The 20,555-nt window shown below is 42.7% G+C and overlaps 1 protein-coding gene across 5 annotated transcripts in view; it reads right to left on the bottom strand.

Annotated features, from left to right (window-relative positions):
* Positions 1–20,144, bottom strand: part of LOC145357497 (voltage-dependent L-type calcium channel subunit beta-2-like) — a 191,678-nt gene extending 171,534 nt beyond the window's left edge. For 3 of the 5 annotated variants that reach the window (XM_080210893.1, XM_080210930.1, XM_080210938.1), the window contains exon 1: positions 18,642–19,514. In XM_080210893.1, coding sequence (XP_080067019.1) covers positions 18,642–18,722 — 81 coding nt within the window. In that variant the 5' untranslated portion in view covers positions 18,723–19,514. Of the gene's footprint in view, positions 1–18,641; positions 19,515–20,072 lie in introns of those variants that run through there. The other 2 variants (XM_080210919.1, XM_080210948.1) reach the window with 2 other exon arrangements.
* Between the last annotated feature and the right edge of the window lie 411 nt (positions 20,145–20,555).

The following is a 20,555-nucleotide window of genomic DNA, read 5'->3' as shown; positions in this document are numbered from 1 at the left end:
CATCCTGGAATCTCATTTGCATTCTCAGAAATGTCTGTGTATTCCCCTTACAATTGAGTCAATTGTCAATTTGAGTCAATTTGGTTCTGCCACTCTTTTCTGCCCTCTTCTGCAGCAGAGCTAGCCATGGTGCCATGAATTTGGCTGTTGCCACTTTCTCTTGATGAGCCATCTCTCCCAACAGTATCAAAAATCGTATATCTGTTTTGGAGGCAGATGACTACAGAGGACCCCTGCACTGCCTTCCTACTCTTCCTCTGTCTGGTGTTCATTCCTTCCCTATCTGCAGTGTGACCAACTCACTGAACATGCTATCCATGATTTCCTCAGCATCGTGGATGCTCCAGAGTGAATTCATCCATAGCTCCAGAGCTGTCAAGCGGTCTAACAGGAGCTGCAGTTGGACACATTTCTTGCGTGGGAAGGAGCCGGGGATACTGGAAAGGTCCCTGAATTCCCACATCACACAAGAGGAGCATGACACGGGTCTGGAATCTCCTCCCATGACTTAACCCTTAAGTTACTTACAACAACAACTACAATGCCAAGACAAAGAAGAGAAAAAAGAAAGGAAAAACTACGTATCGGTCAATTACCTGCTGGCTGTGACAATGCGATTCAATGTCTTTCTACCTCTAACTTGCCCTTGAGTCTCCCTCTCAGGTCTGCTTCTCTGTTCCTCTCGAAGATGAGTACCTCTTTCCCCTCAACACCAAATTCCCACTCAGCTCCGAATTCCCGATAACCTCACTGTGGCTGAACCTCACTCAGGCTGCAGCCTCTCTCTACTGGCTTGCACAAGCATGGTGCTGAGCAGAGATCTGTGTAGACCTAAGCATGGAGACAGTTTCTAACTTACTGACAACTATGGAAACTTCTTTAAGACATACCAATCTGCAACCAAAACTCTCCCAACAGAAATCACCTCGAGAGTTGACTGTACCAATACACTCCTGGCTGGTCTCCTTCGTTCCACCTTCTGCAAACTCGATATCATCCAAAACTCTGCTGTCCCGTATCCTAATTCACATCAAGTCTGACTCACACCCCTCCCCTCTGATCGCTGACCAACTTTGGTGCTACTTTAAGCTACACGCCAATTTAAATGTTGCGCCTTTGTATTCAAATTCATGACAATGTCTCTATCTGTCCCGCAGCCCCCATTCACCACCCAGGTTCACACAATGATAAATGGTCTCTTTTGTCTTTATTTCAAGCTATGGGATCCATCCACCTATCATGTGGCTTGCCTGTTCCCAAAACAAAGGAATACAGTGGCAATTATACAGCCAAACTCAACTACAAGCAATTGACATATACCAATCAAAGGTGTACATTTGTTTAAAAATTATCTATATCCATTCTCAACCATTAATTAGGATTACATAATGTACAGCTTGCGGTATAGTTGCCCAAATACAATTTATGCTTGTCTACTTAATTATAATATCACCAAGCACATATTTTTCTCTACTTATCTGGATATGAGAATGATATGACTAGGTTAACCAGTGGTCTATCAAACTCCCTTACCCAATGTTCCTTGTTTTCGTAGACACATACAAGTTGCAGCTGCGTAGTAATCAATTGAATGTTTGTGTATGCGGGCAGTGTGAATCAGATTTCCCTTATAATTAAACATAGTAACGGACCTTGGTTGTTATCTGTAGTCAGCCTGGTACTGAGGCAATTGGTTTCTCATAAGATCTCTTTGCAGTCTGAGGGTGGAATTTTATGGCCTTGTTCATCCCAAAACCATAAAATCCCACCCGAGGTCAACAGACCTTTCCATGGCCTGCCGCTTGCCCGCTCTAATGCCCACGGTGGGCGGGATGGTACAATTCCGGCCTGAGAATTTAGTAACAACTTGTGCGATTTTTAACCCTTTTAAGGAACCTAAAACAACTTGCACTATATTCTTCAGCCATTCATAATTTGAATGGTTGTTTTCTTAGAATCATAACTTGATGAAAGTTGCAGGTTTTTGGCTTAAGGTGTTGTAACATCAATAAATACAATACTTCAAAGAGATAGTAGATTGTTTTGGTTTAGAAGAACATTAATAATTAGCCTGATGCATTCAGTAGTTTGAACCATGTTTGTACTCTTGTTATTTAGCGTATGATATTTCACTTTTCTCAATATTGCTTTCCATCATGGAATGTATTCCTCGGAGGCCCAAAGTATATATCAGATCAAACTGAACCAGGACTTTTATAGAAAGGCAGCAATCAGTAAATATAGTCATAACAGAGAGGAAACTTGGGACCCAGGATCTGATAACTGTGGGAATATATTTTAATTCTGGTTGTTGACAAATGTCAGACAAAAAGAGGTCTCGCATTATTGCCAATCTTAAAATTTAAATGCCAACTCTTCCCATAGTACTACTGTACCTAAATTATTTATTTGCTGGAGAATATGTCAAAATGGAATGCAGCACAGTGTAGTAGCACAGAAGAATGTTTTTATCTGGACAGTGTTCTGTACATGGTAAATATCACTAATCAGTAAAATGCATGGCATTTATTCAAGAAGGTCAAGGATGGTTTTCAAATGCCTACTGTCATTTCCTAAAATAAAGACGACGTAAGGTGGATGTTTCCGAAAACAGTCTTTTTAAATAGCATAGATTACGTATTTTGACATGGCGGGTCAAGGTATTGGGGTGGGGTCTCAATAGGGGATCTGGTATTAATAGAGGTTTATTGAGCTTGGACTATGCATAGTGTTGCAATGTTTTTAAGGAGGCACTAGAAAGCTAAAACATGACCTCTCATCATCTGGTCCTGTGGGAAGTCCTGTGAGGAGCTATAAAGCAGTAGTCCAAAGTTTTCTTGATCCAAGGCCATGCATCTGTTGCTCATGTTGACAAAGGTCTCGCAAGTTAAAGCAGTTTGATTAGAGACATAAATACATTTGAAGATGAGTTTAGTGTAAAATAATTGCAACTTTTAATGTAAAGCCTTGGGTTCATTAATTCCACTTTATATTGAAAAGAAAGTGAACAGAGAGAGGAACATTCATGTTAAGCACATTCCTACAATAGGAGTAATTCCAATGCAAGTATTTCTCAATAATAGCCTTGAAAAATTACCAGATTAGAACATAGAACAGCACAGTACAGTACAGTCCCTTCGGCCCTCGATGTTGTGCCAAGCTATGTCCGAACCCAAGATCAAGCTATCCCACTCCCGATCATTCTGGAGTGCTCCATGTGCCTATCCAATAACTGCTTGAAAGTTCCCTAAATGTCCGACTCCACTATCACAGCAGGCAGTGCATTCCACACCCCAACCACTCACTGAGTAAAGAACCTACCTCGGACATCCCTCCTATATCTCTCACCATAAACCTTAAAGTTTTGCCCCCTAGTAACAGCTACGTTCATCCAAGGAAATAGTCTCTGCAAAGATTATCTTGAAGTATATCTGCTATTGAAGATCTTTAATACTAAGCCGAGGAGCCTATATGCACCCATTGACCCCCACTCTCTGCCTCCTATTTGACAACCAATCCTCTATCCACGCTAACACCCTACCCCCAACTCCATGTCCCCTGACCTTCTGCAATAACATCTTGTGAGGTACCTTGTCAAACACCTTCTGAAAATCAAGAAAGACCACATCCACCGGCTCTCCTCTATCCACCGCCCTAGACACATCCTCATAGAACTCCAGTAAATTTGTCAGACACGACTTCCCTTTAACGAAACCGTGCTGCGTCTACTCTATCAAGCAACTCCCCTCAAGATGCCTCGCCAGGGTGTGGAGAGTCTACAGAAGGATCTAGATAGGCTGGGCGAATGGGCCAGGAACTGGCAAATGGAATTTAATGTTGGCAAGTGCGAGGTGGTCCACTTTGGTAGGAATGATGGTAGGAAGGATTATTACTTACGTGGAGAAAAACTGCAGCAGGCGACGGTGCAGAGGGACCTCGGGGTCCTTGTGCATGAGTCGCAAAAACCCAGCTTGCAGGTGCAGCAGGTGGTCAGGAAGGCGAATGGGATGCTGGCCTTTATAGCGAGGGGGATTGAATATAAAAGTAGGGAGGTCTTGCTGCGCCTGTATAGGGCATTGGTGAGGCCGCAGCTGGAATACTGTGTGCAGTTTTGGGCTCCGTACTCACGCAAGGATATTTTGGCCTTGGAGGGAGTGCAGAGGAGGTTTACTAGGCTGATGCCGGAGTTGAGGGGGTTGAGCTATGAGGAGAGGCTGAATAAATTAGGCTTGTACTCGTTAGAGTTTAGAAGAATGAGGGGAGATCTCATTGAAGACGTATAAGATGATGAATGGGATGGATAGGATAGAGGTGGAGAGACTCTTCCCGCTCAGAAAGGATAGTAGGACTAGGGGGCACAGCCTCAAGATAAGGGGGGGGGTGCGGTTTAGAACGGAGTTGAGGAGGAACTTCTTCACTCAAAGGGTGGTGAATCTCTGGAATTCTCTGCTCGTTGAAGTGGTGGAGGCTACCTCGCTAAATATTTTTAAGATGCGGGTTGATGGGTTTTTGATAAGAGAGGGGATTAAGGGTTATGGGGAGAGGGCGGGAATGTGGAACTGAGCCATGACAGATCAGCCATGATCTTATTGAATGGCGGGGCAGGCTCGAAGGGCTAGATGGCCTACTCCTGCTCCTATTTCTTATGTTCTTATTATGTTCTTATATACGATTCAATACTTCATGCTGACTAACACTTTTAGACAATATCCGGAATTTCAAAAAGATGTATAATTGATCCTGTTTTTAGGAATTTCTGATGCTGGCTTTTTCTGCCTGCAGCAAAGGAATACAGCTTCACTGAAACTACAGTATTAAATGATGGAGGAGGCCCTCAGTAAGATACCGTAAAGCTCTGATTTCAAAAGCTATCGCTGTTAAGATATCTTTAAAGGCCCCCAACTCTAATGCTCCAATTAATGTTTAAAATGATCGTATAGGGTATGAATCAGAGTCTCCCGACAATAGATTCCTAGATTTATTGAAGGGCCATTTGGCCCATTGACTCTCACTGGTTCCAGTAAGAAGTCTCATAACACCAGCTTAAAGTCCAATCAGTTTATTTGATGGTAAACCCACAAGCTTTCAGAAACGCTGTTCCTTCGTTAGGTGTGCGGAAGGTTCATATAAAGGGCATATAAAGGCACACAGTTTACAGAATACTGATTAGAATGCAAGTCTTTACAGCTATATTCAAATCTTAAAGATGCAGACAATGTGAGTGGAGATAACATTAGGCATAGGTTAAAGAGATGTACATTGTCTCCAGGAAGGACAGTAAGTGAGATGTTGCAATTTCAGGCAAGTCACGGGGATTACAGATAGTGCGACATGAACCCAAGATCCCTGTTGAGACCGTCCTCATGTGTGCGGAACTTGGCTATCAGTCTCTGTTCAGCGACTCTGCGCTGTCGTGTGTCGTGAAGGCCGCCTTGGAGAACGCTTACCCGAAGATCAGAGGCTGAATGCCCGTGACCACTGAAGTGTTCGCCAACAGGAAGGGAACAGTCTTGCCTGGTGACTGTCGAGTGATGTTCATTCATCTGTTGTCGTAGCGTCCACACGGTCTCCGCAAAGTACCGTGCTTCGGGATATCCTTTCCTGCAGCGCATCAGGTAGACAACGTTGGCCGAGTTGCAAGAGTATGTTTACCTAGTGGATGGTGTTGTCACGTGAGATAATGTCATGTCATCCATGTCGATGATCCAGCATGTCTGGCAGAGGTTGTTGTGGCAGGGTTGTGTGGTGTTATAGTCACTGTTCTCCTGAAGGCTGGATAGTTTGCTGAGAACAATGGTCTGTTTGAGGTTGTGCGGTTGTTTGAAGGCAAGAAGTGGGGGTGTGTTCCCTTCCTGCAAATCCTTCTCAAACATGCCAATGGCAGGTGGTAAGTGCAGGAGAGATTCCTGGTCAGCCCAGTCAGATGAAAAGAACGTTGGCGCCTCTACCATCACTATCCATAGCTTGGTAGATTGCAACATGCCTGCAAATATGCATGATGCCACAGCAACTCAAATGCCACCATCAAGCTCAAGGTCGAGGACTGGATTATGCATACCCAAATTGGGTGCACTCTCACCTTCTGCCCCAACCCTATCCCCTCCATTCCCTCCCCCTCTCAGCTTCCATCTGCTGCACTGATTTATCATGACAATGACATGGTGTCATTATGCTAGACTCCCAAACTCTGGGAGGTGAGCGGGTGCAGCAATCAACAGCCCATTTTGCATTTTACAATCACTAATTCATAAACTATTAGCAGCTAATCAACAACAAATTTTCATTTCCTGCTGAATTTTCTGTTATCAGTTAAAAAAAAATTTGGGAATCTTTTCCGTCAGTTGTAATGAGGTGGCACAAGTGTGGTGGTAAAGGCCTGCTACCAGGATCATGGTTCAATGTACCAGCAGTTTCTGCCAGGCAAAGTGGCGACATCTTGTACGGTTTTCAAAGATATTTTTAAGATCTCCTGTGAGCTCTTAAAAAAAAAGACTAATTCTAGCCGTGACCGACTTCCTGCCTGTGGTAGCATTCACCTGCTGCACGACACCCCAGCCCACAGTGAACAAGCACAAAGAACATGTGCCAATGGGGCATATTCCAATCCATTGCCACTCCAACTGGTCTCCGTCCCACTGGGATGGCTGCTATGTTGGTTGAACGATGTTGTTATGAATAATTAGGGATGGTGGGGATAGAGCAAGTAGATCACTGTTTCCATTCCACCTCCCTCACCCTGCCAAGAAACGCAAAATCCAGCCCCCAAGCTATTAATATGCGTCAACAACTGATAACCTTATCAATTAGATAGAGGGACACTCCCCCCTTGTTTCATTTGCTCTTACCTCACAACCTTTTATTCTTCATTTACAAGTACATCTTTTAATCCTACAAACTGAACTTGAATTTCAGGTCTGTACAAATAATGCAATGTAATCGCTATTTCAGCTTTCAAAATAAACAGCAATGAGTTCTCATTCCTATTCTGTTGTTTGTTTTATCCTGTAATTCAAATATCCTTTAATTCCTGACCCTTTAATTATACTGTTTTGTTGGATGTAAACTCGAAAAGAAAGAATTATAGTGGTTAATCTTTGTGACAACCACTTGTTTTTCTAATCAGAATAATCAGTAGGATTGGTTAAGTAAGTCCCGAGGCATAAATGTATCTTGTTCTCTTAGATAATACATTAATATGCATCTTTGGAAGAGACAAAGATGTTTACGCTGGGTCAAAATAAGATGAATTGCTTATAATAGTTTTTCTTTTATGATGAGCGTTCAAGAAATGCAGGGAAGAAGCAAGTAAATTCAGATTGGCACATTTCCCATTATCCAAATCAAGATCAGGAATTTACAGCACAGAGAATTTTGCCTGTGGAGCCTCTATCCTTTCCCTTGCATCCACCCACCCGCATAATGGGATTACCAAACCAAGTAAGAAGTCTCACAACACCAGGTTAAAGTCTAACAGGTTTATTTGGTAGCAAACACCACCAAATAAACCTGTTGGACTTTAACCTGGTGTTGTGAGACTTCTTACTGTGTTTACCTCAGTCCAACGCCGGCATCTCCACATTATGACTCCCAAACCAAGCCAGAAAATGAGATTTACCTGCTCATTAACACGAATGACTGGACAAGCCCAGGTTGGCAAGTGCTCAAGCAGAAATCTTGACTAATTATAGAATCCCTACAGTGCCGAAGAAGGCCATTTGGCCCATTGGGCCTGCACCACAGCAATCCCACCCATGTCCTATCCCCATTACTCCACATATTTACCCTGTTAGTCCCTCTGAGACTAAGGGAAATTTAGCATGGCCAATCAACCAAACTTGCACATCCATGGTCAAATTCCTTCAGTCCTTTGTTTTATATTTTCTGCCATTTTATTATTATTACTATTCGGTGGCACAGCGGTTAGCACTGCTGTCTCACAGCATCAGGGACCAGGCTTGATTCCGGGCTCGGGTCACTGCCTGTGTGGAGTCTGCACAATCTTTTTGTGTCTGCATGGGTTTCCTTCAGGTGTTCCAGTTTCCTCCCATGGTCCAAAGAATGTGCTGTTAGGTGAATTGACCATGCTAAATTCTCCCTCAGTGTCCCCAAACAGGTGCCGGAGTGTGGCGACTGGGGGATTCTCACAGTAATTTCATTGCAGTGTTAATGTAAGTCTACTTGTGACTAATAAATAAATTTTGAACTATAATTATCGACTTAGATACGTCCATTAAGCATACAAGACAGCATTTTTAACTTTTTAACTTTTCACAGGAACTTAGAGAATAAATTCAACAGAATGTTTAATCTCTCATGCTCCAAATAAACATTTTGCATATTTAATCTTAAAGTTCATTTAACAAGGTTCATACAACTTGTAATTATTTATGCTATTAAATTAGTAACTCATTCTTGATCAACCAGCTAATTAATATAACTAAAATAACTGATTCAATAACAAATTGCATTCATTCACCAATTAATCAAATAAATTAATCAATAAGGTTAGATGGACATGGCTGGGGCAGGTGGCATGCCATAACTGCGGCATGTGTGTTTTGTGGGGAGAGCACTGTGATCCAAACAATCGTATCTGCACTAAATGGCTACAACTCAAGGAACTTGAGCTCAGAGCTGTTCAGCTGCAGATCTTACAGGGTATCAGGGAGGGGGAAGAATTACCTGAACACTTGTCCCAGGAGTAAATGAGAGTGGACGAACAAGAGACATAAAAAGAGATTGTAAATGCTTCTATGGGCTTGATTAGAGGCAAAGACAGATGGAATTGGAATCATAGAATCCTTACTGTGCAGAAGGAGGCCATTTGGCCCGTCAAGCCTGGACCACAACAATCCCACCCAGACCCTATCCCTATAAGTCCACGTCTTTACCCTGCTACTCCTCTGACACTAAGCTGGCCAATCCACCTAACCCACACATCTTTGGACTTTAGGAGGAAACCAGCGCACTCAAAGGAAACCCACGCAGACACAGGGAGAATGTGCAAACTCCACACAGAGAGTGACCCAAGGCTGGAATTGAACCTGGGTTCCTGGCGCTGTAAGGTCACAGTGCTAACCACCGTGCCACCATGTTACCCCTAAAAATGAGGTGATGGTGAATAAGGAAATCGGAGAAACATTAAACAAATGTGTCCACGTGGGTTTCCTCCAGATGCTCCGGTTTCCTCCCACAGTTGAAAAATGTGCGGGTTAGGTGCATTGGCCGTGCTAAATTGCTCCTTAGTGTCCCGGGATGAGTAGGTTAATGGGATTGGCAGGATAAATATGTGAGGATAGGGCCTAGGTAGGATTGTTGTTGGTACAGATTCGATGGGCCGAATGGCCTCCTTCTGCACTGTAGGGATTCTATGATTCTATGAATAATTTGGTTAGAATTTTAATGGAGGCTGTGGCCCCTCCCCTGGATGAAAAGTCAGATCTAAGCTGCCTCCCTGTGGCTAGGCAAATCCAAATTGATTTTTAGACCATTAAGTTGTTCATTGACTCAGGTAAGATTCCATTCCCATTTAGGAGGAAATCTCACCTCCAAGAGCTTCTGGCCAATCAAATGTTTAACAAATTTGTTTGATGTAACTAATGGCACGGATAAGGAGGGACCACTGGATGTTAAAAAGGATTGGGGTTTGAAACTAAAGAAATATCACTTCCCTAAGCAAGAAAATATTTGGCCCACATGGAATGCAGTGAAGATTCACTGGGCCATTCCTGAGATGAGACGATAGTCCTGTGAGGAGGGATTGAGCGGACTAAGACTACATTTCCTGGGGTTTAGAAGAATGAGAGGTAACCTAATTGAAATTAAAGGATGTAACTTCTGGGCCCTGGAATATCATGCTCAGGGGCAGGAGGTACTCCTAATATGTGATGGGAGACTACCCCCTTCCTTAAAAAAAATTGCCTGGCAATTGCCCTGCACTGGGAACCATCCAATAGTACAATTTAAATCACAAATGTCAGATGATTCTGACTGTTTTACAGTAATAATTGCCTAGCAAATATTTAAAAGCACTTCCAACTCCTGGTTAGCTCCTGCTTAACAATATTATAGACCCTGCAAAACCCTCACAGACATCCCCAAGGGACTAACTGCCCACACCAACCCACTCACGGGACCGACCCTGACCACCCTACTGACAAACCTCCAAACAACTGACCATCAATCCCCCAAATGCCTGACACCTCAACCTTTTGCCCACTTCACTCACTATCAGAGTCTCCCCAACCAAGCATCCACTGATCAAATGCCTGACCACCCAAACTGACCAACTGACTCTTCAATCACCACCTAGACTGACTGCCCTCTCCCATTGACTACTGACTCCCAATACCACTAACCATCAGACACACCAACTGATTCCAATCCCCACCTACCACCTGACTCCACAACTAATTCCCACTCTGACTGACCTCCCCAACTACCCCCACTGACCACTCAACTCCCACCTAATTGACTCACCCCTGACTGACCCCCCTCCCTCACTGACCACCCACCAACCAGTCTCCTCCCACTGACCACTGTTCCCCAACAAACCGATCCCCATTTACCAACCATTCAACTTGCTGCCCCATACCCCACAATCCGACCCACTTACCTGTACAAACCCACCATTACCTTAACCTCTGGAAGTAGCTCAATCTTCAAACTCCCCTTTTCACAGTAGCTAGTATTATAAAAAAAGGGGATGAGTAGTCTACTAGCTCCAACTCTACAGTCCCTGAGTGAAGGCCTCAGGAGCGTACTGCCTTACACAGTTCTCACCCTGACTGGGGACCAGATTTCCAGGTTAGAAATTAGAAGTGAGTGGCAATCTGCCTTTTGATTACCACTCCCTAGAAGATCAGGACCGATTGACAGAGTAAATGCCAAGAATAGTGTTTCTCCTGCTTGGGGAATCTAGAACACAGTCTTTGGATAAAGATCAGCCATTTAGGACTGAGATGTGGAGAAATTCTGTACCAAAGGCAGCTGTGGATGTTCAAGCACTGGGTAAGACAAAGGCTGGTAGATGTTTGGGTAGGAAAGGAATTAAGGGATAATGCAGGAAAGTGGAGGTAAAAGATCAGTTCTAATCTTATTGAATGGCATGGCAAGCTCAGAGGGTCAATGGCCTACTCCAGCACTGTTCACTGCTGTTATATCCAATTTAAATGCTCTTCTTCCAGTTTCTTACTGGAAAACAAGAGCAAATATCATCGTAACATAGAGCACTGCCCTCAGCAATATGAAAACCTGATCTTATCAATCGAAGGAACAGTGAAAATAAAATTACATATATTAAAATCACCCAACTTAAATGCAAAGAAATAGTGAACTCTCATCCCACAGTGAAGACCCGTTATCCAGCATCAATTTTAAGAGAAACCTAGATAAGAGGTCATGACCCACAGCACATCTACGGAGAAAGAAAACAGAAAATGAAGTAAATCAAGTAGTAATCATGATACCATGCTTGAACTGAGAAAAGATGGCGAGTGCCAAATTTTGAGTTATAAAGGGGCTGGCAGGAATGATTTAGCATTGAGGATGTTAGGATAGCAATCGCCATCAGGTTGCCACTCAATATCTCTTTACACTGGAATAAAGCTGCGCATTTCTCATCCCGATTTCTGACCCAGGACTGGTAATTCAGGAGGGGAAAGGTAGTAAAGTTTATTTATTAATGTCCCAAGTAGACTCACATTAACACTGCAGTGAAGGTACTGTGGAAGGGAACACTGAGGTGGAATTTAGCACGGCCAATGCACCTAATCAGCATATCTTTCAGACTATGGGAGGAAAACGGAACACCCTGAGGAAACCTATGCAGACAGGGGGACAATGTGAAGACTCTGGACAGGCAGTGACCCAAGCCAGGAATCGACCCCTGATGCTGTGAGTCAGTGGTGCTGACCACTGTGCCACAGTGCCATCCATGGTAGTAGGAGGGTTCAGCAAGGGTACTCATTGGAGTGTTGTCAGTGGGGAGTCAGGAAGTGCTAGTAGCATAATTACCCGGGAGTTAGAAGTAGTTTTAATCCATCTAACTTTGCCTGAATAACTATTCTGCAATGTGTAGAGGAACCATCTGTCCAAAGATGCGCAGGTTAGTGTCAGGATTAGCAGGGCAAATATATGGGGTTACAGGGATCCACCTGGATAGGTTTGTCATCAGTGCAGGCTCAATGGGCCAAATGACCTCCTTCTGCACTGTAGGGATTCTATGATCTAATGATTCCATACTCGGTCAAATGCTGCCTTGATATCAAGGGCAGTCACTCTCACCTCATGAGTTCAGCTCTTTTGTCCATAGAGTCATAGCAGTTTACAGCATGGAAACAGGCCTTCGGCCCAAATTGTCCATGCCACCCTTTTTTTTAAACCCTTAAGCTAATCCCAACTGCCTGCGTTTGGCCCATATCCCTCTATACCCAAATTACCCATGTAACTATCTAAATGCTTTCTAAAATACAACACTGTACTCACCTCTACTACTACCTCTGGCAGCTTGTTCCAGACACTCACCACCCTCTGTGTATAAAAATTGCCCCTCAAACACTTTTGTATCTCTCCCCTCTCATCTTAAACCTATGCCCTCTAGTTTTAGACTCTCCTACTTTTGGGAAAAGATATAAATTATTTAGCTGATCTATGCACCTCATTATTTTATAGACCTCTATACAATCACTCCTCAGCCTCCAATGCTCCAGAGAAAAGAGTCCCAGTCTATCCAGCCTCCCTTTATAATCCAAACCATCAAGTCCCAGTAGCATTCTAATAAATCTCTTCTGCACTCTTCCTAGTTTAATAATATCCTTCTATAATAGGGCGACCAGAATTGCACACAGTATTCCAAGTGTGGCCTTACCAATGTCTTGTACAACTTCAACAAGACGACCCAATTCCTATTTTCAATATTCTGACTGATGAAACCAAGCATGCTGAATGTCTTCTTCACCACTCTGCCCATCTGTGACTCCACTTTCGAGGAGCTATGAACATGTACCCCTAGATCTCTTTGTTCTGTAAATCTCCCCAATGCCCTACCATTAACTGACCAAGTCCAACCCTGGTTCAAACTACCAAAATGCATCACCTCGCATTCATCTAAATTAAATTCCATCTGCCATTCGTCAGCCCACTGGCACAATTGATCAAGATCCCGTTGCAATCAAAGATAACTTTCTTCACTGTCCACTATGTCACCAATCTTGGTGTCATCTGCAAACTTATTAACCATTCCTCCTATATTCCCATCCAAATCATTAATATATTTGACAAAACAGTGGACCCAAGACTGATCCCTAAGGCACACCGCTGGTCATGGCCTCCAGTTTTAAAAACAACCCTCTACAACCACCCTCTGGCTTCTGTTAAGAAGCCAATTTTGTATCCATTTAGATACCTCACCCTGGATCCAGTGAGATTTAACCTTATGTGACAATCTACCATGCGGTACCATGTGAAATGCCTTGCATTTCCATGCAGACAACATCAACTGCACTGCCTTCATCTATCTTATTGGTTACCCATTGGTTCATATTTGAACTAAAGCTATAATGTGGTCAGGAGCTTGAGTGACCCAACCCAAGTTTCAGTGAGCAGGTTATTGCTGAGCAGGTGCTGCTTGATAGCACTGTTGATGACCCCATCCATCACTTTACTGATAATAAAGAGTGGACTGATGGAATGGCAATTGACCAGATTGGATTTGTCCTGTTTCTTGGGCACAGAACATACCTGGGCAATTTTCCACATTGCCAAGTAGATGCCAGTGTTGTTGCCGTACTGGAACAGTTTGGTTATGGGACATGGCAAGCTCTGAGCACAGTCTTCGTTACTATTGCTGGAATGTTGTCAGCGCCCATTGCCTTTGCAGTATCCAGTGGCTTTGGCGGTTTCATGATGTCAAATGGAGTGAATCAAATTAGCTGAAGACTGGCATTTACGATGCTGAGGACCTCGGTAGGAGGCCAGGAAATATTATCCATTGGCATTCTGGTTGAAGATTGTTACAAATGCAGCAGCCTTATCTTTTGCACTGATGTGCTGGGCTCCTCCATCATTGAGGATGGGGGTATTTGTGGAGCTCCTTCCTCCAGTGAGTTGTTTAATTTTCCTTCAATATTCGTGGCTGGATTTGGCAGGACTGAAGAGCTTAGATCTGATCAGTTGCTTGTGGGATCACTTAGCTCTGTCTATTACTTGCTGTTTGGCATGCAAGTAGTCCTGCTTGGTAGCTTCACCAGGTTAACAACTCATTTTTAGGTATGCCTGGTACTGCTCCTGGCATGCCCACCTGTACTCTTCATTGAACCAGAATTGATTATCTGGCTTGATGGCAATGACAGAGTGAAGGATATGTCAGGCCATGAGGTTACAGATTGTTGCTGAGTACAGTTGTGCTGCTGCTGCTGGTATACTGCGCCTCATAAATGTCCACATTTGAGTTGCCAGATCTATGCAAAGTCTGTTCCATTCAGAATGGTGATCGGGCCACACAATACAATGGTGGGAATCCTCAATGTGAAGATGGAACTTTTGTCTCCATAAGGACTGTGCAGTGATCACTCTTAACAATACAATCATGGACAGACATCCAGAGCAGACAGGTTGGTGGGGATGAGATCAAGTATGTCTTGCCCCCTTGTTGGTTCCCTCCTGCAGGCCCAGACTAGCAGCTATGTCTTCAAGGACATGGCCAGCTCACTCTGTGGTGGTACTACCGAGGCACGGTCGGTGATGGACACTGAAATCCCCCACACAGAGTACATTCTGTGGCCCTTGCCACCCTCAGTGTTTCCTCCAAGTGGTGTTCAATGTGGAGGAGTACTCTTATATGGTAATCGGCAGGAGGCTTCCTGGCTCATGTTTGTCCTGATGCCATAAGGCTTTGTGGGGTCCGTCTGAACAGTAAACATGTAACATAGCCTTGTGCCCACCAAGCCAGGTCAGTGGATTAAGGCCTTTGTCTTTCCACTCCAACCTCGTCTCAGTCCAAAGGATGCTAGACTTAACTAAATCGAGGAAACCATGGTGACCTTGGCATCTTGCCTAGGATTCAAGGTGTTCTCGTTTTTGTCGTCTGTCTGGATGCTGAAATTCTGTTCAGCTGGTATCTTTCAATTCTTATGCTCTACTAAAGTTTACACTTTGACTACTAAAGTCCCAGATCACAGTTTCACAAGCAATCGCCTCCCAGCTGCTCTTGTGCAAGGCATATTACAAGCAGGATTAAAACAAAATAAATAGCTCAGTACAAGGTTCAGTATGACAGTGAAGGACTTTAACACCCATTAATCAGCCCAAAAACTCACTGCCCAGGATTCTCACTCCAGTGGATGCTGAAAGCAAATTCTTGACATTGACATTGTGAGGGAGCTGAAGTAATTGGTAAACATAAGCCAGTAACATCAAGGGTATGTCAGGATCAACTGGATATAGTAAATCAGCTCTCTTGCGCTGTTGGTCTCAGTGAGTTTTCTAAGCCAATACTTCCAACAGGATCAGCATATGGTTTAAGCATATGCTTTCAAACAAAAGTATTCTGGAAACAGCCTGATGTGGTCAGGAGAAAACAAGAAACGCGTTCTGCAGGTAATCAGAATTATTTATCACAGCTTATTATTTAAAAAAAGGGTCCATGGAAGTTGGTTATTGGCAGCAATTATTATAGGTCACTGTCTCTAGATGCCACGGAGGAAATGTGCAGATTGCAATGGGGCAAAAAGCTACATTGCGGACTCTGTTGTGTCAAGCTGTTCGCTGAGGTGGAACAGGTCACCTTGGCCCAACTGTCTTTCCCACCTGTTCAGTTAAGCGGGGGTTAAACTCCTAAATGGCCAGCTCCTGGCAGCTCCCAGGCAAGAAAGAAACCAGGGCAAGTTTAACTGCCTGGCCATCTGGTTCCTGCCCTCCCTCCCCCCACCCAAATTAGGTATCATGGTAAAAGCCATTATTTTTCTTTCATTCGATGCAAAAATACTTGGTGAAAGTATAATTTATCCCATGTGTTGATTCTTTGGATTACATGATTAAAATGGCAAATGTAAATGCACATGAAGCATTTCCTCATTTTCTACAGTAATACTGAAGGGAAAAACATAAACAAGGTGAAAGCTGATCTGAAGTGAGCTGTCACAGTGAAACTGAGGTATCAGGTCCTTTGCAGCTTCTATACTCGGAACTAACAAAGATTAGACATTACAGAAAATCAACATAAAATTACTATTTTCCACTCCCTGGCTGCAACTTCCTGCTTGTATTGTTAGCTTGAAGCACAGGAAGAATAGGTGAGGAAGACTTGATTTGCGATAATGCTGCTAAACAAAAAAATATTGCTGACAGCTTCTAAAAGGGCCTCTCGGAGTCATTCCAATGTAAACTCTGCAAGAATGGATCACAGTTGAAGCAGATTAAAAACCCACAAATATGAAGCAGTGGACACTTTTATTCACACATCTGGCAGTATTCTGCACCAGCTCCTTCACGTGGTAAAGGGAGGCTAAGTAATGTGCAAGCATTACGATTAACACCTTCTTTCAACGTGTCTGCACCTTACTAAATACTGGTCAGATCATTCACATTATTAAAATAAGGCCATTGATGAAACAAAAAGAGTTAACCTGAAAGATAATTTTGTCCCACAGTGCAAATTAATAACTGAGACCCACTGGTCAAATTCCATTGACATGTTCAGCTTCAAATCCAAGTGAGGTTTCACTTAAGTGCACTACGTCCCCTTAATGGCTAAACATAATTGTGCTATTCAACTTGAATTTCCGGACAACCTTTCTTCATGTTGCTCTCTTCTGTATACACTTCTCTACATTTCCTTCGCTATGCAACATTCCTTGCCAAGGGGACTGACATCTGACTGTCCGTCCTTCGCCATCTCTACTTTGAAACCAAACTCTGATATGAAGGTAGCTCATGGAGATACTCACTCTCAAGCCTTTTTGGGAAGCTCCTGCCATCTTTCCCTGGGCCTCTCCATATGACAGGTTGCTGACATAGGGCATTCATCAGAGATGGAAAATGAAAATGGAAACCAGTATCCCCATTACTCTATGAAACAGCACCCTGCAATTATGTTATCTCTGGCACTCAAAGCATTTTCTGTTGCCGCTGGAGCTCCAAAAAAAAGTACATCATTTGTTGCTAAATTCAGTGGGATTTGTAACAGGAAAAAGTAACCCCAAATCCATCGCAAAACCTGATAATCTACTATTCTCAAAAAGAGAAGGAGGCATTTACAAGCAAGTATTGTAACGTTTGGCGCTAATTAATTTATAAGGCTAGCAACATAAGTGTAAATATTTGATGAATAGAGGAGTGTTACAGCGGTTTTGTTTGCTAGTTCTTCAATTGCCTTTGTGGATAAAAGTTACAAACAATAACCTGAGTTTGTAAGCAACGTATAATCTTGCTCATCCTACTTTCAGATTGCTTTTAAAGAGAGCGGTTCTGTTCTTCATCATCTGTAGTCATCACAGTGGCCAGCGAGGTTTCACGTATTAGACAATGTGTAACGTCCAAACTATGTTTTGTACAGTTAACACGCTGACATCATTTGAAAGGCAAAATAGGTCACTCTAACATCTTGGAAGTTGTTACAATGGGATCACAGAATTATTACATACAGTACATAATAGGAGGCTCGCAAAGTATGACCAAATCAACTTGGATTTAGGCTGTGGAGCACTTTACATTAGAAGAACTAATCTCTAACTAGGACTGGCATCTGTTCTTCCTGCTTTAGACCCTATTACAGAGACAGGCTTCATTTATAGTTGATTGGAGCTGCATGTACGCAGATGTAAAATCAAAAGGTTCAAAATAAACCTGATGTTGTTTCATTTCCTAAATGACAATGCATCATGATATGTCAAATAATAATGAAAGGATCGAGAGGGTATATGTAGTTTGTTTAATCTAAATTCCTTTCTGATTTACGACCTATCCATCTGTTTCTTTGTGCGTATTTTTGCTAGGCTGGGACTGCCACTGAAGTATTCAACTTTCTTCCACGTTTTGGGAATCAGTCCTGGTGGACAATATTGATCACCACCACCAACCCCCATGATAAAACTTTCTTGAACATTTAAGATTAATCCAGAAAGGGACACAGCTCCCTTTTAGCTTGGTAAGTTTAAAAAAAAGTGTAACAGATACAACCGCACTTAATTAAACAGTTGAAAAAAAATCACAGAGGGCCTAATCGGATTTTAGGTCAACATTGACTACAGCTCTTAGAGATTTTTTTCATTTTTGAGAAAACATCTAATACTATATGATTATTAAATGCAACTACTGAGGTAGTTCAAATTTTACTAATGTTTGCCTGTACTTCATGAATTTAACAAGAGAAGTCTCAATTTATTGCTGTGTATTAATAAACAGCTTTATACACAGGAGAAAGTTATGCATTCAAAGGTTTGCTGCATGGTAGATCCAAAATTTTACTACTGCAGAAGTTTCTTCTAACTATTTAAAAAAACAGTTGCAAATTATTAGCTGCTATTTGATTGTATTAACAAAACATTTGAAAATAAGCAATGCAACGACAACAGAAATTACTATCATTCTTAAATTGGAAAATTCACACTCTTTAGCTACTGTTTTGAACATAAAACACTTACCCAGGAGACATTTTTGACCTTAGGCGTTTTAAGCATGGCAACATGCAGAGTCGGGATGACTAGCAACAGCCCCACCAGCATGGAAAGCTTGATGGAGATGTCCAACTCTCCCAGTCACCCAAATCTATATAGTTCCCTGGTTTGGTTAATGGAGGCACAATGGTAATTAAAATAGATAGCAACACGTTGAGCCATGTCCACTTTCGGAAGCAACTTTAAAATACAGTGGTGGTTCCCAAAATACCATTTAAAATATATATCCAACAGGCCGCTCAATGTGATAAATCGTATTATCTTCACCACAAAGGCTGATTCTTCTATCTCACAGTAATTGTCACAAATAATGGAGTAGAGATGAGATGCATCACATACCGTTGATTTGTCAGAAATGAAGCTGGCATTAAGATGGACACTGAGGTGCCCAATTACGCATGAGCTCTAATGAAGACTTTGAGGCTGTGACTTACGCAAGCATTAAGATATAAATAAATGCTGAAAAGGACAGCCACTGGGAAGGGCTGGTGCTGCCGGTGTCTTCAGTTTTCTTTCCCGCATCCCATAGTAAAGGTAAACTTCAGCGCTATTCAGCACCTTGAGCCCGATGATCCAAACTGTCTGTTCTCAGTTCACTTAATAATAGATGGGCAAAGGCAGTTGAATCCAGTTGGCTTTTCCCTCACATTACTCACTGCAGACGTCACATAGTACACCTGGTGTGAATGTGGTCCCACAGCTAGACTCAAGTAACCTGACAACCGGCAATAACTGTTGAAGGGGAAAGAAAGGAGAGGCAATTCACCTGGAAAATTGATTCCAGCCTTTCCTGTCCTCTCTCTCTCTCCTGCTTTCTCACTGCTCCTTCGTATCCCTCCCTTTCTGCCTCACGTCAATCTAGATTACTTAAGTAGATCCAGGCTAAATTTTACAACTATCAGTACTGATTAGTGTGGGTTGATTGAAGGCAGATTATAGATGCAGGGCCTCTACCTTCTCACTTAACAAGCAGGTCAGTATCATTTACAAAGTTCTTAGCTCCCCCTCAGCTCAGACCTCTGGATTAATTCATTTTTAAATAAGCAATAATTGCTGAGTTACGCATTTGTTCCTACAGAAAGCACTGTTTTAGGAAAAAAATATAACTTATAAATCAAAGCCGATTATTTATTTTCAATATGACTGTTTAAGACATTAAATATTGACCCACATATTCAGTTGTTGTATTATCAATGTTGATCTGTTCTTCATGCACAGAGCCCACAATATTCTGCGCAGAATGTGGACAGTACATGCATTTCACCTCAGAATGTCTTACTTTTAAGTAAGGAGCTTCCACTTTGGGATGAAAAGCTGCAGAACATGTTACATTGATTGTTTGAAATTGCTAGATTATAAATGCACGCGTATATAATATATCAAATCATGAAATATCACCTTGCTCCAGACCGATCGATGCACCATTTCCTAGCCTCGGAAGATGCTCTCAGTCTGCAGAGAAATGCCTGGAACATGCATTCACAACTCGAGAGTGGCTGTTTCCATGACAACTCTCACCAGATTCCAGCGTTGGAGAATAATTCGAAAGGGTAATGAATTTGCATTCTCCACTCATTGAGTCATAAGCACCGTTCTCTCGGATTTACTGGAGCCCTGCCACCGCTGGAAACGGCAGAATTCCAGCTGCAGCTTTGGCTCAGGGTCTACCCCAACCCAAACCCGAGGGATGGAGTCATTTACATAAGGGGGTGGCAACATGCATCATCTTTGCTGCTTCATGTTCATGTTGTTGCTGGGAATGCAGGAGTACCTGTCACGGAAGGATGCAGCTGAACATGGACAGCTTCTTAAAAAAAAAGACCTCTATTATTTTATTGCATCTGGAGAAGTAACGTCACTATAGCAATGACATCTATTTTA

Source organism: Carcharhinus amblyrhynchos, chromosome 2 (assembly GCF_965287045.1).
Source record: "Carcharhinus amblyrhynchos chromosome 2, sCarAmb.v2.hapA, whole genome shotgun sequence".
NCBI classification, from domain to species: domain Eukaryota; kingdom Metazoa; phylum Chordata; class Chondrichthyes; order Carcharhiniformes; family Carcharhinidae; genus Carcharhinus; species Carcharhinus amblyrhynchos.
This window is presented reverse-complemented; position numbering and strand designations above follow the sequence as displayed.